Source organism: Phocoena phocoena, chromosome 19, assembly GCF_963924675.1.
Source record: "Phocoena phocoena chromosome 19, mPhoPho1.1, whole genome shotgun sequence".
Lineage (NCBI taxonomy): Eukaryota > Metazoa > Chordata > Mammalia > Artiodactyla > Phocoenidae > Phocoena > Phocoena phocoena.
This window is the reverse complement of record NC_089237.1, coordinates 5,150,971-5,175,233: the sequence shown is the minus strand read 5'-3', so window position 1 is coordinate 5,175,233 and position 24,263 is coordinate 5,150,971. Positions and strand designations below refer to the sequence as shown.

The 24,263-nt window shown below is 45.6% G+C and overlaps 1 protein-coding gene across 2 annotated transcripts in view; it reads left to right on the top strand.

Annotated features, from left to right (window-relative positions):
- Nucleotides 1–24,263, top strand: part of SLC39A11 (solute carrier family 39 member 11) — a 342,864-nt gene that overhangs the window by 193,078 nt on the left and 125,523 nt on the right. For both annotated transcript variants that reach the window (XM_065897068.1, XM_065897069.1), the window contains one exon: nt 13,971–14,141. In XM_065897068.1, coding sequence (XP_065753140.1) covers nt 13,971–14,141 — 171 coding nt within the window. The remainder of the gene's footprint in view (nt 1–13,970; nt 14,142–24,263) is intronic.

The following is a 24,263-nucleotide window of genomic DNA, read 5'->3' as shown; positions in this document are numbered from 1 at the left end:
CTGTCTGGCAGCTGGAGGTGACCTTGGCTTGGCCAGTTAGATGGACCTGACGGCAAAGGGAGCAGTGTTACAGCAGGAGTGGCCAGCATTTTGGGACATTGGGGATAAGGGTGCCACCCCGAGGGCGACGTGGGGGCATTTTGTGGGTGGATCAGGAAGTCCTGGTCTCCCTTGGCCCTGTCTGGGTTCCAGGGTGGGTTCTGTGGCCTTCCTGGGTTGGTTCCACGAGCCCCTCCCTCGGGACACTTCCGATGAATGAGTTGGTTTCTGTTGCCCAGCACTGGGGACTGTGACCAAGAAACACTTCCTACTGAAGCCAGACATGGACTTACAGTCTCCTTTGCATCCGGGTCAAGCCCCAGCTCTCTGACCTTCTTGTAGCAAAGACAAAAAGCAAACCCTAAATCTTCAGGCCTGTGCTCGTCTTCTTTTTTCGTTGTTATCTCCAGCGATTATCCTGTGATCCAGCATCAACTGTTTGTATCCCGAAAAGCAAAGAAAATCCATAAACCAAGAAATATTTATGGAATTTTAGTCTCACTTAAACCTATTTAGAAGCACCATGTTTTCCTTTCAGTTTTGCAGCCTTTGACAAAAGAAAGATTTTGTTTCCCATTGTGGTTTGCAGAATGTCATGCTGTTTGTTAATATTGGCAGTGTGGATACTCTGTTGATTATAGAAGCTAAGAGTTTTCGTCTATCCTGTCATGTTTTGATTCCTGGTGACCAACTTCTAGGATAAAAGAGGAAACGCTATATATATAAATAGAGGGATTATATTGATTTAGACCCTATATAGTCCCTGTCTATAGACCCTATATCAACTTAGGCAAGATGAGTGAGTGTCTTGGTTTGAAGGAATTTATTTTTCTCTCAGTTCTTCTGCTGGTGATTGAATTTCCTTACGATGACCCATATCCTCTTGAAAAAAAAAAAGAAGGATGTTTATTTTATGTAAGGAAATGATGGTTCCTATCAAGATAGTTCAATTACTTTTCATCTTCTAGTCTTAAATTCCTTTACCTTTCCCACTGCGTGTTTGGAAAAAAGTCATATGACTCTTTAGGTGCCCAGCTATGACTAAGGGTCAGATATGTCTCTGTCTAGTACTTTGAGACACCAAATTAGGCAGTAGTACTTGGACTAAAGTACATTGAAAGAAATATTTATTTATTTATTTGGCTGCACCCAGTCTTAGTTGCGGAAGGCGGGCTCCTTAGTTGCAGCACGTGGGCTCCTTAGTTGTGGCATGCGAACTCCTGGTTGCAGCATTCATGTGGGATCTAGTTCCCTGACCAGGGATCGAACCCGGGCCCCCTTCAGTGGGAGTGCAGAGTCTTATCCCCTGCGCCACCAGGGAAGTCCCTGGACTAAAGGAAATTTAAGTACAGAGGTAATCCCTCGACTCATTCGTAGTTGGGCAGTCTAAAACATTCCTTTTTAGAGTGTAGTCTGTATCAGGAATATGTTGGGGTGAGCGTGAAGGGACATATGGCTTGTACAATGCAGATTCCTGGGCCCTTCTCCCATAGGTTCTAATTCAAGAGCTACCGGGATGGGGGTGGTGGTGGTTCAGGAGTCATCTTTTAAGAGCCTCCACCGCGCACAGCAATGGATGTCTTCATTCCACACTTGGAGATACAGTGGTCTTGGCTACGAATGTTTATCCTCAGAATTAGAGGAGATGGCAGGGTGGCCTTACGTCAAAGGTGAAAGTGACACAAATGACTATGAAGTTCATGTTAGCAGTTGGACACAAGCCTGAAATAGGTGCTGTCCTCTTGGACGATACCGCCTCGACCTGGTAATTTACAACCGTATGAGTCAAGTGAGGAGCCCCCATGTTTCCCGGAGAGGTTGAGAGTCCTCTGTAAAGCTCTTATAAGCAGTCTTCAATTCTCCAAAATGCCCTTTCTCTAATGAGGGGGCTGGAACTCTTTTGAAGCAAATGTCTTCTGCTGGTGGATCCCTCAGTAGTTATGGAGGTCTCTTGCCCACCAGGGTATTTGCACTGAACACAATGTGTAGGGTAAGCTAAGAAGAATTAGAGGCAGCTCTGGAGTCCACTTGGGATTTATTTTTGGAGAACAGTTAATTCATCAGGAATGAGCTCATGTTGATAAGGCGGTAGAAGAGCTGACCTGGTAGGTGGACGTTTTAATCTTATTGGAAATCTTGGTTCCGTTGACCGAGAGTAGAAATTATTATCTTACTTAGCTATTTGGAACAAACAACGTTTTAGTGGGTGGTTTGCTTAATGGATGAGAAATCTTTAGCTAATAGTGAACCCATTTCTTCTTCTGATGTACATTTAATTTTTTACCAATTACGCAGACCTACTTGTTTCTCTGTTGTAGCAAAGCAATTGCGTATTCATAAGCATCAAAGCTAAGGCATGGATGACTTTCAGGGCCTGGAAAATATGTACTGACTGAAAAGACAAGGGAATCTAATCAGCCTTCTTACACAGACAGCATTTCACCCTCTGACAATCGTGTGGATTGAGATTATTAGAATGATAAATGGAGAAATCTGTTATAGTTAAAAAGATTGTAAATAAGCTTTTCATTATGTTTCTTAAACTCCCGTTGCGTCTCTGCCTAAAGGTTAGTAACTAAGCAAAGTAAATACTTCAGTTGGGACTTCCCTGGTGACGCGCTGGTTAAGAATCCGCCTGCCAATGCAGGGGACACGGGTTCGAGCCCTGGTCGGGGAAGATCCCACATGCCGCGGAGCAACTAAGCCCGTGCGCCACAACTACTGAGCCTGCGCTCTAGAGCCCGCGAGCCATAACTACTGAAGCCCATGCACTTAGAGCCCGTGCTCCGCAGCAAGAGAAGCCACCGCAATGAGAAGCCCGCGCACTGCAACGAAGAGTAGCCCCCGCTCGCCACAACGAGAGAAAGCCCGTGCGCAGCAACGAAGACCCAACGCAGCCAAAAATAAATATATACATTTACAAAAAGAAATAAATACATATATACATACTTCAGTTATCTTTCCATGAAGTTTCCTTGGTCTCTAACAGAATCTTTTCCTACCCTGGATTATACGTGACCCATGTAGTGCATCATTGAAAGAGTTTTTCACTGAGACGAGTGTGTAGCTGCTTTCAGAGGAAAGTGCAGTCGGTCTGCCCATCTTCTCCCCGCCCTAGAACTCGGACCCTAGATTGGGTAAGTAGGACTGTTGGTTAAAATGCAGGATACCCAGTTAAATTCAAATTTCAGATAAACAATGAATACTTTTTAGCATAAGTATATCCCCTGCAATATTCGGCATATACTTATACTGAAAGTTTCTGTTTTATCTGAAATGCATATACAACTGAGCACCCTGTCTTTTTATTTGCTAAATTCAGAAACTCTAGCAAGGGTCCTGTCCACATTAGATTTTTTTGCTATACAGGCAGACCTCGTTTTATTATGCTTTGCTTTACTGAGTTTGCAGATTTTTTTTTTTAAACAAATCAAAGGTTTGTGGCAACCTTTCATCGAACGAGTTTTTAAATTTTTTTGGCTGCGTTGGGGCTTTGTTGCTGCGCACGGGCTCTCTCTAGTTGCGGCGAGTGGGGGCTACTCTTTGTTGCGGTGTGCAGCCTTCTCATTGCAGTGGCTTCTCTTGTTGTGGAGCATGGACCCTAGAGCATGTGGGCTTCAGTAGTTGTGGAGCACGGGCTCAGTAGTTGTGGAGCACAGGCTCAGTAGTTGTGGCGCATGGGCTTAGTTGCTCCGCGGCATGTGGGATCTTCCCAGACCAGGGCTCCAACCTGTGTCCCCTGCATTGGCAGGCAGATTCTTAACCACTGCGCCACCAGGGAAGTCCCTCGAACAAGTTTTATCAGCGCCATTTTCCAGCAGCATTTGCTCACTTTGTGTCTCTGTGTCACATTTTGGTAATTCTCACACTATTTCAAACTTTTTCATTATTATTCTGTTTGTTAGGGTGATGTGTCATTGGTGATCTTTGATGTTACTGCTACAACTCACTGAAGGCTCAGATGACGGTCAGCATTGTTTTAGCAATAAAGTATTTTTAAGATATTTTTAAGACATGATGCTGTTGCACATTAATAGGCTTCATCGTAGTGTAAACATAACTTTTATATGCACTGGGAAACCAAGAAGCTCGTGGGACTCGCTCTATTGCGTTATTGGCTTCACTGGGGTGGTCCCGAACTGAACCCATGGTATCTCTGAGGTCTGCCTATATGCTGTGCTGCATACAAGAATCCCAGGGGTGTGGGGGGACAGAAGGCTAGGGAAGCAAGAGAAGCTCTCAAATGTCCTCTGCTTTTGAAAAGAGTGGTGTTTCATACGACACAAATGAACCTATCTACGAAACAGGAACAGACTCACAGACATAGAGAACAGACTTGTGGTTGCCGGGGGTGGGGGAGCGGGGGGTGGGTGGGCAGGATGGATTGGGAGTTTGGGATTAGCAGATGTAAGCTATTATATCAACTATACTTCAGAAAATAAATTAAAAAATAAAAGTACACTGTCTGCAAAAAATTAAAAAAAAAAGAAAACAGTTGTGTTTGAATATTGAGAGAGAAAATTAGCTTTTGGGGCCATACCAGGTAGCGGTCTAAATCAAGCAGATAACACTTCGGAAAAAAATTTTATTTTATTGATGTATAGCTGATTTCCAATGTTGTGTTAATGTATGCTGTACAGCAAAGTGATTCAATTATACACACACACACATATATTATTTATCATATTCTTTTCTATTATGAGTTATCACAGGATATTGAATACAGTTCCCTGTGCTCTACAGTAGGACCTTTTTGTTCATCCATCCTGTATATGATAGCTTACATCTGCTAACCCCAAACTCCCAGTCCATCCCTCCCCTCCCCTAACCCCGCCTTGGCAGCCACAAGTCTGTTCTCTATGTATGTGAGTTTGTTTCTGTTTCAGAAGTAAGTTCATTTGTGTCACATTTTAGATTCCATATATATGTGACATCATATGGTATTTGTCTTTGTCTGGCTTACTTCACTTAGTATGATAATCTCTAGGTCCATCCATGTTGACGCAAATGGCATTATTTCATTCTTTTTTATGGCTGTGTAGTATTCCATTATATATATATATATATATATATATATATATATATATATATATATATACACACCACATCTTCTTTATCCATTTATCTGTCAGTGGACACTTAGGTTGTTCCCATGTCTTGGCTATTGTGACTAGTGCTGCTGTGAACATAGGGGTGCATGTATGTTTTTGAATTAGAGTTTTGTCCAACACTTATTTTTTTTAAGGGCACTCTGCCGTCTTGAGAAATGTCAAAAAGGAGTTTAGCAAATGGAGGCTGAAATTCCAGTGTGACCAGGTGGTTTCATCCATCTGATGTGTAATAATACCTGCTGCTCCCAGCTCCATCTCATTACTCACTGACACACATAAGTGGATCACAGGAAAGTTACTCGTATCTATAAGGAAAAAGCTAATCATATTCTCATTCCTTAAAGAGGCCTTGTTCGGACAGAGGACCTTTCACAAAAGAGGAAAGTAATACGCCTGGAACGATGAAAAATGTTCAATTTCACTTGTAGTCAAAGAAATACAAAGGAAGGGAAATGTCATTTCTCCCATAAATGAATACACTTATTTTTAAATGAGAAATACCCAAGCTGACTAAAAAATGGCATGATGAGAACTTGCAAACTCTGCCCAGGGGACTATAAATGGCGTGGCCTTTCTGGAAATTAATTAGACAAATATATCCAGGCCCTCTGATCAGCATTTCAGCTTCTGGGAGCTTTGTTCATTCAGACCTCTGATTGTTTATATAGGTTAAAGATTTTGCAGTGATATTTATAGGGAAGAAAATTTAGAAATAGCCTAAAGGCTCAATGGTGTGAGAATGTAAATAGTACTTTGTACTGCTTGAAATGCTTATAAGGGTTTTTAATCATACGGCGGAAACGTTTGTGTTACGTTTAGTGGGAGTAAAAATAGTCAGCAGTTGTATAATATGATCATCTCAGTTATGTAAAACCACCTGAGAAAACTTGGAAGGACATACACCAAACTCTAAATTTTTTTTTTTTAGCTGATGGGATTTCAGTTTTCTTCTGTTATACTTTGAGGTTTTCCAAGTTTGCTTAAATATGCATTTATATCTTTAGAATCAGAAATGAGGTTATTGGAAGGAGAGTTGTATTGGGGGTACTTGCCCAAAGGAGAGATGGATTAATGGCTGACCAGCCCTGCCTTGACTAGTTCAACCCACTAAACTTATTAAATTGATGACATTTAAATGAATGTCCTGCCATTGGTTCTATGCCAGGACTTTACATTTGCAGCCTAGATGTCGGTCTTTCCAAGGGGTTCCAGAGGATCTAGGGACACTCCTGGGTGGGTGACCTTGTAAGGAATTTCTCCCAGGAAAGGCGTGAGCATCGTTTTTCCTTCCCTCTTTCCTCTGTCTCTTGACCAACGATAGACTGCATTATATCACACTCTACTGCACCCCCAGCTTCCCTGTTCCTGACAGTTGAGGCACGTTTCAAGTGCCCACGGGGTTCTAAAGACAGCATTTAAGGCAAAATATTGAAGCGTCAAAATCTGCCCCACCCTCCTTGAAAATCCTTTTTCTTTCTTAAACCACCAGGACTTGCCTCCTACCCCCCAAGATCAAAAGCCAAGAATGAATTTGTTTTGTTTTTCTCTCCATTTCCACTGACGCCTCTCCTTTCTTGTGAGATCAAATCCAAAATTAATTCCAGGAGGTAGTACTGGAAGGTGGAAGGGGAGCCATGGGTCAAAGAAGGGAATTTTCTGTTGTTTCTTTTCAAATGCATCTATCTGCGTTTGCATTTGTAAAACACATGTGTGATACAGCTCCGCTGTGGTTCAATATTAGGAAACCAATTTTTGGCCGGCAGTTACTTACAAGCAAGCAGGGAAGCACCTGAAAGATTTAAGGATCTTTGCACAAAGATTCCCCATCCACCCCCAATTGCAATAGGAATTTTCCCTCATGTGCTAAGCTCTGTCTCCTGGGATAGGTCAGCCCTTTAACATGTTCCAGCGGTATGTATGAATCATGAAGCCGTAAAACAGAGAACTGGTTCGTGAAGTCAAGCAGTACTTTCCCCGGGTGGGTGGGTGCCCATCCGGGTGGGAGGGAGCCGAAGAGTGCGCCCCCATGTGGCAAGAGAGAAGCACTGTATCTTTTAGCATCTGGAAAAGAAAGAGCGACCGCTCAGGCTTGAATAAAAAAGAAATGGTTTTGCAAATGATTGGCTTGGAACTAAGCAAAAATGCCTTCGAGCCATTAAAAGCTAGAGTCCCAGAGGCTAAGAAATTTGGAAAATATTTCTGTAGTTTTAAAAGAAACAAATGGAATATGAAACTGTATATTAAGATGTATAACCAGGGAATTCCCTGATGGTCCAGTGGTTAAGACTTGGGCTTTCACGGCTGTGGACCCGGGTGCGATCCCTGGTTGGGGAACTAAGATCCCACAAGCCGTGTGGTGTGGCCAAAAAATAAAATGAAATGTATCGTATCTGTAAGGAAATAGCTTAAAATATTTTTTTAATATTTTTTATATTTATATAGGAAAAAATAAAATTCAAAGGAAGTGTACCAAAAAGAAAAAGTATGTATAATCAATTGCGATAACTAACATGAATCGTACTTTTCAGGTGCCAGGTTCCGTGCCAAGTGCTTTACATATATTTTAGTCCTCGTAACAGCCTTCCTAAGTAGATATGGCTATGAAACCCATTTTACTATAAAGGCACTGAGACACAGATACAGCATTTGCCTAAAGCCTTTATGGCTAATGATTGACAGAGTCACAGTCCCATGGTTGACAGAGCCATATCTCCAGCATCTGTTCTCTCTACCACGTGCACTGGCCGCAAATGTGCAAAACATCAACGTGCACATACTGGACGAGGGGTAGGAACAAGTGACAGTCAGTGTATCGGGGATATTGGTGACTCTTTTTGGGGAATGGTTTTTCATGTAGTTATATTTACAGCTTTACAAAAAGGAAACGGTATGAGAATTATGGATAGGTTTAGAGACAGAAACAGGCTGTAGTTTTGAATGTCTCCAAGCTGAGGCGTCTTCTGCCAAGATGGGGAGAACCACGCTGGCTCTTCCTTGAAGTTCCACGTGGCTGCTGAGAAGGGCCTCCATGGGCCTTGCTTTCTCTACGTGCCAAGGTTGATGTAACCCATGTTGAGTAGTTGCTTCACGTTCAGTGTTTCAAATTCAGCCTTCATTATATAAAGGAAGTTGTGCCAATCCCACAGCTGATGGAGGAAACAGAACCAAATTTCTCAGCAAACATTGCCACACTCATGTTGGTAATTGAATTTCTTCTCCCCGAGTTATTCTGATTCTCTGGGAAACAAGAAGGAAGGGGAAGGAAATATAAGTGAATGGATCCTCCTGTTTCCCTCTTTTGATCAGCCTTTGGATTTTGTGTGTGTAGACTGCATAGTGAATATATATCGCGCTTCATTTTAGGTTTTATAGCAGGGGTTTAGAAAGAAGGAGTTTTTCCAGGGATTTGAAGCTTTCTGTGTTTAGCAGATGAGGATTTGCCTGTTTGTGCTAATTCAACCAGATCATCTCCAGTGATACCTTGGGGACATTTTTAAAGCTCTTGTGGCCGGTGATCTGTTAATTAGTGTTGCCGTTATTCACCGGAGGCCCGAGCTTCCATCACTGGGCCTATTAGATTTGGCCGGTTACATCATCGCAGGGACAGCAAACATCCTGTGTTCCTGCTGAGACGCCCCCCGGGTTATGAAATGAAGGTTACCGTGGCATTTATCTAGCAAGATGCGCTCAGTCTGACGACCTTGAATCCATAAGGATTCAAACATTATTTTTAAATCGTCTGTGTATTTTTTTTTTGCTGGAGGGAGGAGTGTAAGCTCCACCGTACTTTCAAAAGCATCGCTGATCCCAAATGGTTTCGAGCCTATGATCTAGAGACATCAAGGCCTTTCACTTCAAGGGGTGGAGGCTTATCCCCTCCCCGCCCCTTCCCCGGCTTGTGCCCACCAGACCTGGCTCTGTTTTTGCCGTGCAGTATAACATGTTGGTACAAGAATCACATCCCTTGTTTGAGGGAGAAGAGCGCAGGGAACAAAAGGTGTCCAGTAAGGTGACCCGGTGATTCAGCGGGAAGAGTGAGCTTCGGATCGGTCTGTCTGTTCTCCTGCGGTTCTCATTCTCAAACTTAGCGATGGGGTGCCTCTCCCGGAAGCATGAAGTGGGGGACGGTAGGCCGAAGCCCAGCACTGGGCCCCTTCTTTCTGTGGATTCACAGACGCTTGAGTTTAAACTTCTTAAAAATGTTTTTTGACGATGGGCAACCTTGAAGCCTTTCCTTTCCACCTTCCCGAAAGGATTGTAACCCTGTGTCGCGTGCTTGGTGTTAATAAATACTTCCTGCTTAACAGCTGCTTTACACTTAAAACAGTAGGTCTGCTGGGTTAAGAAACAGCTTTGCCTGAAACGTTTTCAGGTTTGTGTACGAGCAGGTGTGATTGATTACAGATACGAGGTTCCCTCTGAGCCTTTTCTGCCTTTTCTGGTGTCGTGTAGTGCAAGCTCACTGGACTCTCTCCGAGCTAAACCTCTGGGGTTTCAGCCTCCTAAATGTCACTGCAGAGACTCGCTCGTGACCCTTTTTGGCGAACAGAGGGGCAGGTAACCACTCCACCCCCCACCCCTGGTCAACCACGGGGCCCAGGTGAAGAAGTGGCTTCTGGAGGCAGAGGACCCAGCTTGACTCCCGCATCCATCTTGGACCGGCTGTGTGACCTGGGACCAGTTCCTCCACCTCCCTGTTCTTCAGGTTCCTTGTTTGTTAAAGGGGGTGGTCTCCACTTCATGGGGCTTTTGTAAGGATCGAGGGTCAGTTGAGAATAAGTTCTTGGCATCACCCCTTCCCGGATGTCGCTGATGAAGTTTTTCATTTCTGAACCCGACATCGGGTGTTCCTTCCCTAAAATGTCCTTCCTCTCTGCCAAATCCTACTCGAAAAATGCCCAGACCTTTCCCCTCCCAGGAAATCTCACGGGTGCTTATCACTCTGGCAACACCCCTAACCCCGCGCCAGGCCTCCTTTAAGCGGTCCCTTTGTCCACGGCGCTGGTATTTTACTAGATGCTGTGCAATGGCTTAAGCAGCCTTTCTGGGAGAGACAAGGGTATTCGTTACTGGGGATGCATCCGGACTCTCTGTAATGATTTTTTTGGACTGTTTTTCCTCGTTGCAGACTCATTCGTGGCTGTTACCAAACGGTGGATTATTTAACTTTCTCAAGTGCATCAGGCGTTCATACCCTCCCATTTCCCACTAGGAGAGGCAGTGACATCAGTTTTCACACCTCGGGACCCCAAGGCGAGGCGTGCATCCTCGTCCCGGTTAATAACTCTTTATGCCTCTCGATGTTCCTATTAAACGCGTGTTTGGTGCTGGAATTTGCTGACGGGGCACCCATCATCTCCGTTGTTCTCTGTGCATTATTTGCAGGAAATTCAGAGTCGCATCCTTTTGTGACACTGACAGAAATCAGTCTGGCCTCCCGCGCTTGTTAGAGAGTGTGAATTTCTGTCCCTTAGATTTACAGGAACGTACTCACGTCTTCCCTGTCTGTCCTCTCTTAAATTATAAAATCCCAAAGGGAGGAGATGGGTTTTTTTTGTTCCTATCAATGCCCACTGGAGAGCATCCAGGTCAGGGCCGTGTGTGCAGAGGAGGTCCAGGGAATCTGTGGTGTCCACTGACTGGTCCAGGAGACAGCTGAGCTCCCTTCATCACCACTCGGCTTCCTTCCTACACGGCACTTGGGCCTGTTTGCTTGTGCCTTTAGTGTCTATGGGCTTGAAATCCCACATGTTTTGTTCAGTTCCACGACCAGCCTCTGCAGCCCAAGTCATCAGGTTTTGTCAACGATATAAGAACACCCGTGTGTGCACAGAAACACACACCTATGCATACACACACAAAGACGGTCTGATATCTGAGGCAAGAAAGATGGTACCCAGCGGTAATCACATGCATGTACACACATACACACACACACACAGTATAGATGCCACATGGTGAATATTTAGCTTCAGCTCGTGCAAATATTGTCTAGGAGGAGTTGTTGCTATCCCCTGAGACAGCTGCATCCTCCAGAGGCTGACGACCCTGGCATTTCAGAGGATCGATAAAAGGCCCCTTCTCCCCAGTGGGTCTGAGATCCAGCTGTTTCTAAGAGAACCAGCTGGGGAGGAGTGAGTCTACCTGCTCGCTGGCTCTCTCTTACTGTTCAGCCTGCACTGGCTTGATCTGAATCAACAAACACATAATGGCTTTTCAAAAGAAGTGGTTTTTTCTTTTCATGTTTTTGGCATACAAACCGTATTCCACTAAGATAGGCTCATCCGGAAAGGGAATCAAAGATCTGATCCAGTTTATAGAATGAGACCCTGGTCTTGAAGCACCTGAGGGGGTGAGAGATAACTGCCCTTTTCTTGCTTTACTTCCAGGAGTAAGGAGAGGCCGCACCAAATGCCCGGGCTCAGGCGTAAAGGCTCAAAAGTTTCTTAATTTGACTTTGGGAAAAATTTTCTGCAATTTTCAGCTTAGAGATGAGAATTATTTTGCTTGTGAAAAATTTGTCCCTAGAGAAGGGAAGTAGTTACCACGGAGAGTTCCCTCCTACCCCTCAAGTCGGCTGGACCCCATCTGAGCAGAGCCTCAGTCAGGCTTCTGCTGTTTCCCCCAACCTGGGGAGCCATAAAATTTATCTTTCAAACCAGGACACTTTGGGGAGTGAAAGGGGCCACTAATAATCCCCCTGGGGTAGCAGAGCCAACACTGGGCTGTAGGGTTGCCCTGTCCTGTGGTGGATGTCCCAGAGACAGGCTCTGGTGACCTTCTGTGGCATCTGGGTCAGGCTCTGCAGGTTCAGATGATGCAGGGACGCTTGTCTCCATCTGTGTCCCCAGGTGTTTCCCTTCCTCTTGCAGGAAGCCTGTCTGAAAGATCCTTCCTTTGCTGTGAACCGCAGCCTGGGTTCCCTGCCTCAGTCTCGGTCCTGTGTTTCAGATCCAGGCAGTTTGCCTCCATTAGGGATTAGCAAATAACCCAGGAGACCATGGGTGTTTGGCATAATCTGGCCCTAAGAAATGACACTTTTCAAATATATACCCAAAGGGGAACTTTATTTTATTTTTATTTTATTTTTAATTGAAGTATAGTTGATTTACAATTTTGTGTTAGTTTCAGATGTACAGCAAAGTGATTCAGTTATACATACTAGTATATCCTTTTATCCAGATTCTTTTCCATTACAGTTTACTACAAGACATTGAATATAGTTCCCTGTGCTATACAGTAAATCCTTGTTTATCTATTTTGTATCTGGTAGTGTGCCTCTGTTAATCCCATACTTCCAGTTTATCCCTCACCCCCTTCCCCCCAAAGGGGGACTTTTACAAGGAAGGTAATCTCATGAAACCCAAGGGCTGGGTACCTTAGTCGGCCCATGAGGGTCAGAATGTCCTATGGCACCCAGGCTGCCATTTGTCTGTATTTCTGTCTGTCTGTCTGTCTGTCTCTGGCTGCATGGTTTCCCATCTCTGCTTGTCTCTGTACATCTGTTACCTTCTGTCTCTCTGTCTGTCTGCCCCCTACTCCCATTCGTGCACGTACGTCGTGGCTGCCCTTATATCACATGACCTTTCGGATGCAGAGCCCACACTGGGGGTCATGTGGTCCTTCCCCATTCCCGTCCCCCATCCCTGGGGAGAGAATCTACTTGGTTGAGCCTGGCATCCGAGTTGGTTCCCCCTGAGTCAGTGTGATCTGTAGAGCAGGGTCACCTCCTGCAGGAGGGAGGGGACGTGTGACAGCAGCCACAGTCCACACATAAGCACTTTGTATGGTCTGAGCACTTTGGTGCAGCCTCTCATTTAATTCTCACAAAACCCTTGTGGCATAGGTTCTGTTCTTACCCCATTTTATAAATCAAGAAACTAAGGCATAGAGGGGCAGCACCACACGGCTGATGAGAGGCTGAGTCAGGAAGAGAGCCAGGCAGCCTAGTTCCAGAATCTGTGCTCAGTCCTGCTTCTCTTAAACAGGCAGTGTTAGGATGCCCCATTTTCATCTCTTTGCCCTTTTTTTTTTTTTTTTTTCGTTGATAAGTCCTGTACTCAGAGATAACCGTAGCTTACTATTTGACATTTATATTTTCAATCTGTTTTCGGTACATACACATAAATTTAAACAAAATTGTGCTATCACGTTCTATATTATAATTTTATTTTTATTTATCATTTTATTTTTTATTTATAAATTTTATTTTTATTTATTCTATATTATAATTTTTCCGTTTAGCAACATATTATTCAAATTTTTCCTAACATCTTTCTTGGAGTATACTTGCTCTACAGTGGTGTGCTAGTTTCTGCTGTATAACAAAGTGACTCAGGGCTTTCCTGGTGGCGCAGTGGTTGAGAGTCCGCCTGCCGATGCAGGGGACGCGGGTTCGTGCCCCGGTCCGGGAAGATCCCACGTGCCGCGGAGCGGCTGGGCCCGTGAGCCGTGGCCGCTGAGCCTGCGCGTCCGGAGCCTGTGCTTCGCAACGGGAGAGGCCACAGCAGCGAGAGGCCCGCGTACCGCAAAAAAAACCAACCAAAAAACCCCAAAGTGACTCAGCTCTACATAAGCATATATCTTTTTACCCTGTACATTGGGCACTGAATGTCTGTTCAAGGACTGATTGATGAATGAACGAGTAAGTGAATGACTGCAGGCGGGGAGGACTAGGCAGAAGCACACACGGGCCCTCAGGGAGTTAGGAAATAGACCATTTTCCAGCCCTGAAAGCTTCCTCCAGCTGCTGCTTGTCCAAGTGCTGACGTGCCCGTTTTCAAACTACTCTCTCTTTCCATCCCTCTCTTTTTTGCTCAGACAAGAGTGAGAATGGCGAGGCATATCAGCGGAAGAAGGCAGTGACCACCGACCTTCCAGAGGGCCCAGCTGCCCCCGTGCTGTCTCAAGGGAACCCGGTGCTGCCCGGCGGCAGCAGCTGGAGGAGGATCGTGCTACTCATCTTGGCCATCACCATACACAACATCCCAGGTGAGGTCTTGCCCCGAGCGGTCCAGCCACGGGTCTGAGGGTGAAGTGACTCTGTCAGCTCAGTTGCCTGGCTGGAAAAGGGGCTTGGGCAATCGTGAGGCTGGTCCTTTCTCGAGGGGGCATGGGGGAGGGAGTGCAAAACTTTCTTGAGTTTATTTTTTGGGTTACCGGCTCTGGATCGATCACTGCGTGTTAAAACTTCTGGTCCCAGTTACCGCAGACGATTTCACTCCAGTTTCCACCTATGAGTTCCTTTCTTCACATATTTGATACCAAGTCGTTTGGGCATAAATTCATAGCTGTTGTCCGATCGCTGTGGCTTGCACCTCTCGTAAACACAGAGTGTCTCTGGTTCTTCTTAATCCTTTTTAAAAGTATTGAATTCAGTACAGTTGTACACTGATGTTTGCCTTACCTGCTTTCTTCACGGGGACATCTTTCTGAGATGTCATTACCGTTACCGAGTCCAAGCTCGTACTCCTCACCACGTGACAGGTCAATAAATCGAGAGATGAGTTGTTGGGGTGAGGGATAGCGACTTTATTCGGAAAGCCAGCAGACCGAGAGGATGGTGGACTCGTGTCCCAAAGAACCATCTTGCCTGGGTTAGAATTCAGGCTTCTTTTATACTAAAAGGGGAGGGAGTAAAGTCAGACATTTCCTGGTTCCGGTCAGACTCCGGAGGGGGTGTGTTAATTTCTTCCTCCCTGCAGCCATTCACAGGTGGGCCTGGTCAGGATGTCTCCTCTGAGCTAAACAAAGGTATTTTCTTGCCCATTACCTGGGAGCCAGGGTTCCCAGAGATGGGCCATTATGTATAATTTGAGCTTATAGGCCACATCCCTTTAGTGGTGAATTTGTAACAGAATACAAAGGTTCTTCCCTATTACATTACCAATCCTTTCCTTTTAACATTTTGGAGTAATTTGTTTTGTGTCTTTGGATTTATTTTAGTCGATTGGTGTTCTGTTTCAAAAATAATATGTTTTATATGGAGTAACTAGAAAAGACAGATAAGCGTAAAAAAAGAGTAAAGATATTATTAAAAAAACAAATTGAGAGACCCTGAGGATCTCCTTGGGTTACATTGCGGAATTCCAGCTCTACTACTTAACTAACTAGTTTATCTTGACAAATGACGTGAGCTCCCTGAACCTTGGTGTTCTCATCTGTGAAGTGGGCATAATGCTACCACTGAGATATCTGGGATATTATTTACAAAGTGAGCTATACCAATTTTGATAATTAAAGAAGATTTTATATATATACAGTACCTGGGCCACTTGAGCACTTGAAAAGTGGTAGCTGTTATTAGCGTTAATAATACTCCCGACTCCTTCAGTCTTGTGTTCTTAAACATTCTGATCCATCTTTCATAGTTTTGGAACTCAAGTCTGAGTGACAACCTTGCTCAGGGAGCAGCCCCAGGTGATATATTATCTGAGTCCTTGCAGAGTTCATAATGTCAGCCTGTTACCCCAGTACAGGAGCAGAGACTGGACTAGGCATAGCTTTTGCTAGAGGTACCTATCTCTCCTTGTAGCTCTTGTAGATGTTGCTCTGGTATCTTCTGGCTTCAGTACTGTGGAAGCGAAGGCCACGGCCAAACCGAGTTTCTTCCCCTGTGTGTGCCTTTTGCTTGTGCGGTGAAGACTTCTTCTGGTCATCTTTAAGGAGTGAAAATATCAGTATGTTGTCTGTTGCAGTGTACATAGGAAATCTCTCAGAACATCTTGTCTAATCACTCAGCTGAGATCTTCCTCTAGATGAGAAGCCTTTTCCTCTCTTATTTCTATCCTGATCTTAGGAATTTCTATCATAGGATCGTATAGGCCAATTTGCTCCCAGTTTTTGTCAGCATCTGTTTCCCTTGCATTTTTCTCTTGGCTTTTTTCCCTTTGGGTTCTGAGTCAACTATTTTGGTTGTTTTCCGAGAGCTTGCTATTCAGTATGTCTTGAGATGATGTCTTACGTGGGACCCCAGCACACAAATCTGACCAAAGTGGATTTGCCTGGGTGGAAGGATCTGGTCATACTCACCCCCAGTATGTTAAAGAGCTTATCGAGAGACCAGGGTCTCTGCAGAGGGCACAGTTCCAAAACCTCCACGGTCACTTTCAACCTGTTAAATGCTAATCATTCAAGAAGAGAAGTTACTTAGGCCGTCTTTTCAGTCATAATAGTTAGCGGCTGTCTTTCTGCCATTTAAGACTCCTTCTTTAACCAGCTGAAAAAGAATAAAGATCTAAATACAAATAGATGTGTTTCTGAAGGCCCCCCCGGGGCTCAGTCCCAGAGTCTCAAGCTTCTAACTTCAGTCTAAAGGGAAGTTCACTCGCCCACCGTTGCCTTCTGACAGCTTCGTGCCTTTTGATGAGAACCGTTTCAAGAGCTTGTCTGTCGCCAACTTATCTTTGAAAAGGTCTCTTCTTTAGCGCTAGCCTTCATGGTTTATTAAAAATTTAACTAGAGCTTTGATGTTCCCCGAGACTCTGGGTTTAAAGGTAGATTTTCACAGCAACTAAATGGATAATTGATTTTTTTGAAGTTTTTTTGTCTTGGCTGGTTCAGTTATGTATGTCCTGGGGATGACATTTTGTTTAAAAAAAACTTTTTTTTAAAATGTAGGAGTTAAAAGGAAATCTTATTAGCCCGTGTGCTGTCTCCCAGAGGTTTCTGGAGCGCGAGGACCCACATGCAGACATGAGCGCACACCCAAGGCACTTGGCTTCATATTTTAGACACGTGTGCAAGGATAAATGAGTCCTGAAACTTCTGTGGTTCACAGTGCCCCCAGGAATCTGCTAAGAGCTATGGACCCTCTCGTAAGAGAAGGTTGCACGCAAACCAGTTACCAGGCAGTTTGGGGTATTCACAGATCTCACGAAGTCCACCCACGGCTCCAGAGCAGGAAGGAACCCCTGCTTTAGAGAAACAAACTGTCCAGCCGTGCAAGGACTTGAAATGTTTCAGGAGGAAAGGGTGATGCCCGATGGAGGCCAGCAGACGTGAGCCCTGCTCACCGGCGAGTGGTGGGTTCAAAGGCTCCCAAGGATAGGGGGGGCTTCCCCCTTCACCAAACGTTCCTTCTATGGCTCGGCCCGGGGAGCTGAGTCCTTTGGAAAATGATCTCCCAAGGAAACGGCATGTTTTCTGTGAAAGCAACCCCACTCTGTAGCCTTGGGAGCACACTGTCTCTTAACGGGCTTCTCCTGCCATGTCATACAGACTCCTGGGCTCGGAGCCTTCCAGGGATTTCCGGGCTTTCGGAAAACAGGCTCCCTCTCTGTGTCAGAGTGGAATTAAAAATCAACCAGCCATGGAGTTCCCACTAATCTCTTTTCATGAGTAGCTTACGGTCTTTGTACGTGAGAACGTTAGATTTAGAGCTTAAAGGGATTCTAGAACTTATCTCATTTAAGCACTGCTCCATCAGAGAATTTGGTGGGGTTGGCAGGGAGGGCGGGAGGGGGGGAGGAGGCGTGTGTGTTAATTATCCCTGTGGTTCCTTCCAGCTCTGGCACTGGATGATTCGGTGAGAAAGAAGACAAGTAGTACATTGTTAATTTCACTTATTTCACAGTGTCATCACTCGTTTCTGGGTGACACCTCTCTGTATCCTGTGTCTGCCTCTGTCTTGATAGTTATCACTCTGAATGCAGTTATTTGAATATATCTGTTTCCCCCCATACATGGAGCTTCTTGCAAGAAGACCTGTGCCGTCTCGTTTTTGGAACCCATGTTACACTTCATATTGAAGCACATTATACATTCCGGCTCCGGGGATGGCTGGTGCATTCGGGGACCTGGCCTCCTTTCTAGGAGGGGAGTCAGGTGTCTCAGTTTCCTATCCACCTTGGCCGCCAGGTGGGCTAAGGGACGCATTTAACTTCTGTGGGTCTCTGGGATACATTGGACTTTCCTTGCTGTTTGACGTGATTCATAAAGTTCCATAGAAAAAGAGGCTGGGTAAATCGCACACTTTATATTTACCTCTCATCAGAGCCAGGGGTCAAGTTTGCTTTGCTGGTGTGACTGTGATGCAGAGAGAGCTGGAGGTCACTGCCTGTGTCTCTAGAACATCAGGACAGTTGATTTTAATTGTTTGGCTTGTCCTCCTGACGGCTCCTGATAGGACCCCATTTCATGGCTTTAAATGAGACGCTTGACGTTTTCATCAGAAGTGATTTTGTTTGAGGGAACAAAACCCCACAGATTTATACACTAATATGTTAACAGTGGTTGGTTATTCTTGGGCTTATGGAGTTAGAGGATTACGGCTGATTTTTATTTCCTTCGTGTTTTGTGAGATTTATAACTCTACTTTTCTATAATGAATATTTATGATTCATGTGATCAGATAAAAATGCTTTTTGTTTTTATTTTATTTTTTGTATTGAATTATAGTTGATTTACAGTGCCTTTTAAATTAATTAATTGATTTTATTTTTGGCTGCATTCGGTCTTTGTTGCCGCACGTGGGCTTTCTCTAGTTGCGGCGAGCGGGGGCTACTCTTCATTGGGGAACACGGGCTTCTCATTGCGGTGGCTTCTCTTGTTGTGGAGCATGGGCTCTAGGCGTGTGGGCTTCAGTCGTTGTGGCACATGGGCTCAGTAGTTGTGGCTCGCAGGCTTAGTCGCTCTGCGGCATGTGGGACCTTCCCGGACCAGGGATCGAACCTGTGTCCTCTGCACTGGCAGGCAGATTCTTAGCCAGTGCGCCACCAGGGAAGTTCCTATGGCGTTGTGTTGATTCCTGCTGTACAGCAAAGTGATTTAGTTATATATATATATATATATATATATATATATATATATATATATATATATATCTCAGCCTCCGTGGTCACACTGCATCCTTTTCTGTATCTTATCTCCCCCTGCCTCCTTCTTATAAAGACCCTGTGACTGCAGTGTGGGCCCCACCCAGGTAATCTGGGGTCGTTACCCCATCCACAGATAATCCAGGGTAATCACATCTGCAGAGTCTCCTTTGCCAGGAGAAGGTGACACTCCCAGGTTCCAGGGATTGTTGGTGGCCTGAGCCCGGGCACTTGCTTCATTCTGCCGTGGTCTCCATATGCTGTGGCTTTGACAAGGCTGTGCTGAGCGTGTGTGGAAAGGAGCCAACGGCTCAACAGAAGAACTTACTGAGTCTTCATTTTCCTGGGGCAAAGAGTGAATAGAAAGTTCTAGTAGCCATGGAACTTTCCCGGAAAAGCCCTGATGCAGCAGCCTCCGCTTCACGTTGCTCTGCTCCCAGAAACTGGAGGGACATTTTGTGCAGCCAGACACCCAGGCTCAGTCAGTGAGTATGCTGAGCCCCACTCCACACCACAAATCACTGGCAGGAAAACAATGCCCTGATGACACCGGAGGCCACTGTTTCCTGGGGCCTTTCGGAGCTCCAGACATCAAGTGCTCCACGTATATGATTTAGGTATTTGCACCCCTGGTTTACATTTTAGCAGCTGAGACCCAGAGTGGTCAAAGACCGAGCTCACGGTCACACAGCAGGTCCCGGTAGACCGTGATTCATGCTCGTCTCTGTATGCCGCCTCCAGTCTGCCTGTTGCCATAGGGAGCTCACAGAGCTTTTCAGCCGTGATTCCAGAAAAGTTGAGCAAGTGCGTCTCACTGTTTGGAGCTTGCCACGCCAGATGTTAGCATCCGTGATGGTCACTCCTGATGCCGCAGGCCCATCTCAGCAAGGAGGTGTGGGTGGAGGAAGCCTGGAGCGGAAGCCGCATCCCCGCCAGGGCACCTGCCGCTGTGGGCTCCCTGCACATATGTGTGCGGGGTGAACACCGTGCAGCCCCCTTCACACCCACCACCACCACCGTCAAGCGAGGGCGGTCGGGACTCCCAGGCAGACGGTCACCGCTTCAACCCCGTCAAGGAAGGAGACGTGGAGGGAGGGGCCGAGCACAGGATTTAGAGTCTGAAAGGCCAGGGCTTGGACCCTGCAGCCACCAGCTCTGCCAGCTGGGTGTTCCTAGGTAAGATTATGGGAGTCTCAGTTTCCCCAGCTCTAAAACGGAGATAACGTCTATCTTGCTGTTCAATATTCAGTGAGGTGACAGCATGGCAACAAGCAAGGCCGCTCCCCGTGTTGCCTGCCATGTAGCGCAGATCACGATGCCCGGGACACAGTAGGGCCCGAACAACGTTAATCTCCCTCCACCTCCTCCGGGTCCCCACGCCCCTCCTCCCACCTACTTTTGGCTTCCCTTTGCTCCCCAAAGATCGTTCAGTTCTGGTCTCGGTGGTCTCGAGTGGGACCATCTCAGATCACTTTGCTTTTTGCCTCCAGGAGGTTACATGTGAAGATGCGTTTACTCCAGGAGTTTGGAAACATTGTAATGTTCTCCTGTAATTATCTGATTCTCAGTGCGGAGCCTGACATTATAATTAGCGCAGGCTCCTGTTTGGGGTGACATACTGCTTGGCATATTGTGCTCCTGGGCGTGTGCTGTAGCAGACACTCGTAGCACGCTCCCAAATCAGGCTGTTGGGTTTGAGCGTGAGAATTGGCGGCACAGACACCCAGAGAGTGAAATCGCAGCTCTCGGATCCCCACGTGATCCCTGGAAAGCGACTAGGCGACTTTTAGATTCGCCATCAACTCCGGCCCCAAGGCCAGCAGACACACAGATGCCTGTGCCCTACTCTCTGGCCTTCAGATCAAGGAGGCTACATTCTAAGGCTGCACAAGGATGAGGGTTTGAAATTGAGACCCATTTCCACATCTCCTAGGTTATGTCCTCCTTCTACCTGTTATGTAAATTGAAGAAAAAAGTTAAAGCAAGAGAATTTGAACCTATTTTTGTATCCGGACTCAATCCAGTCACCTCCAGTTGCCTTTCTACTATGGTCAGGCAGATCTTGGCTGGAACATGGTTTGCGTGAAGCCCTTTTGGAGGTGCACTGCCCAAAATGCCAGCTACTAGCCATGTGGATTAGCACAGGGTTTAGAATCAGAAAGGCCCGGGCTTGAATCCTGGAGCCACCAAATGTTCTGCTCTTTATTGATCAGAATTAAAGAAAATGCAGAATCTAGACCCTCAGTTGTACTTTGCCACATGTCAAGTGCTGGAGAGCCGTATGCAGCTATGGGTGCCATATTGGACAGCAGACAGAGAACAATTCCACGGTCACAGAAAGTTCTACTGGATGGCACTGCTGTTGGATGGACCGCATGGAAATGTAACTTCACCAATTATTCAGAGCCTACCCAAGCTTGCCTTGGGACGAGTTTTATTTAGGGAAGACATTTTGTTTCCTGAGGTGGTTTTTCTCAGTCATGGGGTGTGTCAAAAATACGTTATGAATAAAATACTTAGAGATCAAAACTTGCAAGTTATATATTTACTGTTTTAATAAATTAAGGGTGGTACAGGGTCATCATCATCATCATTCTTGTTCCCTTTGGTTCTGATCTGGTTTTGTGGGGATGGCACAAGGTGAGGGCGGCTTGTGCAGGGGAGTCATGCTGCAGGCTTGTGTCATGTCCAGTGTCCGGGGGCAATGGAGGGCTGCTCCCAGGTCAGCTAGTCACGCTCTCCTCTGGGCGCGATGTGTTGTCTGCAAAGAGACACACACCCATCCCCCGAGCAGGGCGACATCATTGGTCTGTGTCAGCTTAGCCCCTCACAGAACAGCCGCTCCTGACTCACCCTGGAGTTTGAAGAAAGGACGTTAACTGTCGCATGAAAATCATCGTGGCATTTATTGTCACATTTTTGCTGGGAACATTGCCCAGTTCATCACCCGGTTCTCTTAAATATTTATTTCAGAATGCACCACCTGGAAAAGCTTTGTCTCCCTTGTTGAAACGATACTTATAATTTAGTGTGTATAGCTTTTTTTTCACCCTCTGTGGCCAAGAAGCCCAGAGGCCCATTTGCGGCTGAGATAAGAATGAAATGGATTCTTCTGGTCTGATTCTCTGAATTCTTCTCTCACTTTACAACCTATTGTTGTTCTGCACTTTTAACCCATTTCAGGAGGAGGTAGGTTATTAATTGGCACAAGTGATTTTATTCCATTGTCACTAGTCTTCTGTGTTCTCTTTCCTGGTCACAGATTATATATCTAACCCAGATACGTGGCCTGAAAAATGCTTTTCTCTGGTTGTGATGGGCACCAGATGAGAGGTGAGGAAGTCATGTTTATAGTGTTCAAATAATCAATCATCAGCAATACTTTCTGGATACTTTCTATATATGGAGCACCGGGATCCCCCTTGTCTAACAGAAGTATATGCAAGCTACGTATCTCATTTTCAACTTTAGAGGAGCCATGTTAAAAAAGATATTTAAAAAAATCAGGTGAGGGGCTTCCCTGGTGGCACAGTGGTTGAGAGTCCGCCTGCCGATGGAGGGGACACGGGTTCGTGCCCCGGTCCAGGAAGTTCCCACGTGCCGTGGAGCGGCTGGGCCCGTGAGCCACGGCCGCTGAGCCTGCGTGTCCGGAGCCTGTGCTCCGCAACGATAGAGGCCGCAGCAGTGAGAGGCCCGCGTACCGCAAAAAAAAAAAAAGAAAAAAAAAATCAGGTGAAATTGGTTTTTAAAATATATTTTATTTACCCTAAATTAGCCAAAGTATGATCATTTCAACATAGAATCATTATTTTAAAAATTGAGATTATTTTACATTGTTCTTTTTCATACTAAAGTCTTTGAAATCCAGTGTGTATTTTACACTTCTGGCACATCATTTTCTGGGTGATTCAAGTAAAATGTTGCCCTACTGCAAAAAGATTTAATATTTCTTCCGTTTTCAAATTTAAACAAATTAATTAAAATTAAATTATTTATTTTCTCCATCATACTAGCCAAATTCCAAGTGTCTTGTAGACACACAGGGCTAGTAGCTGCCACTTTGTTTTTTTTTTTTTAATATTTACTTATTTATTTTGGCTGCACTGGTCTTAGTTGTGGCAGGCGGGATCTATAGGACTTCTTAGTTGTGGCATGTGAACTCTTAGTTGCGACATGCGTGTGGGATCTAGTTCCCTGGCCAGGGATCAAACCCGTGGAGTCATACCCACTGGCCCACCAGGGAAGTCCCACGGTAGCTGCCACTTTGGATGGCACAGATGTAGGTGCTCCCAGAGGTACAAAAAAGAATGCAAGGCGGTCCTTACTTTGAAAGAGTTTGCAATCCAACAGGAGAAAGTTTATACACACATATTATAATACACTGCAGGGTGAATCGATTCTCACAGGAGGCCAGCAGAATCAAGACGAGCTCTCAGTGCAAAGGTGTGATCTTTCTTTTGGTTCAGCGAACATCGAAGACTTTGAAGATGGTGCATAAAAAGTCATATTTACTGTTTAAAGAGTTGTGATTGAGCCCAGACGTTGTAGGACCAATTGCCAGTGTTTGCATCCACAGTAGAGGGGATGAGAAGAGGCCCTGCACACCGGCGGGCAGGAAGGCTCGAAGCCACTGGCTGGCTGGACATCAGGCTGGTCTCTTTCTTCCAGTAGTTAACGAGGTAACTAGGAGGTAATACACAGGCACAGCACTGACCCGCCTCCGTGACTGCGGGGCAGATCACCTTACTGTCAGCAGTCACCTTTTCTGCCAGAATTTTATCACTTCTGCTCTGTTCGGTTGGGCGGCTCCATCCCAGCCCCAGGCTGCGTGAGAAATACCTTCAGACCCTTCCCTGCTCCTGGAAAAACCACCCAGGACAGCACCCCGGTGCTGTCTGCCGCCATCCTCAGTAATTGAAGGTATGATTGTGTTGCTAACTAACTATTCCAGAGTCCCCGCTGGCTTTGCGAGGATCTTTGACAAGAGCTTGACTTGTCCTTGCTTCCACTGTAAAGAGAATGGTGCGTTTCTAAAATTTTGGTTTATAAAAATACCCAGCCCCTTCGCGCTAGCCCGAGAACCCTCCAGGGAACCGTGTCATCTTCCGACGAGTCTGTCTGTCCCCTGTTGAGTGACCTCATTTGTTCAGAAGCTGTAGCAGGTAACAAGTTTCATCAATCGGTGACATCCGAGGCACAGCTAAATCACTTGGTAACATTTGCGGTGCGTCCTTTATAATGGCCTCAGCTCATTCATATTCATAGATGCTAATGTCAGTGCCCATTAATTATGTGTTTA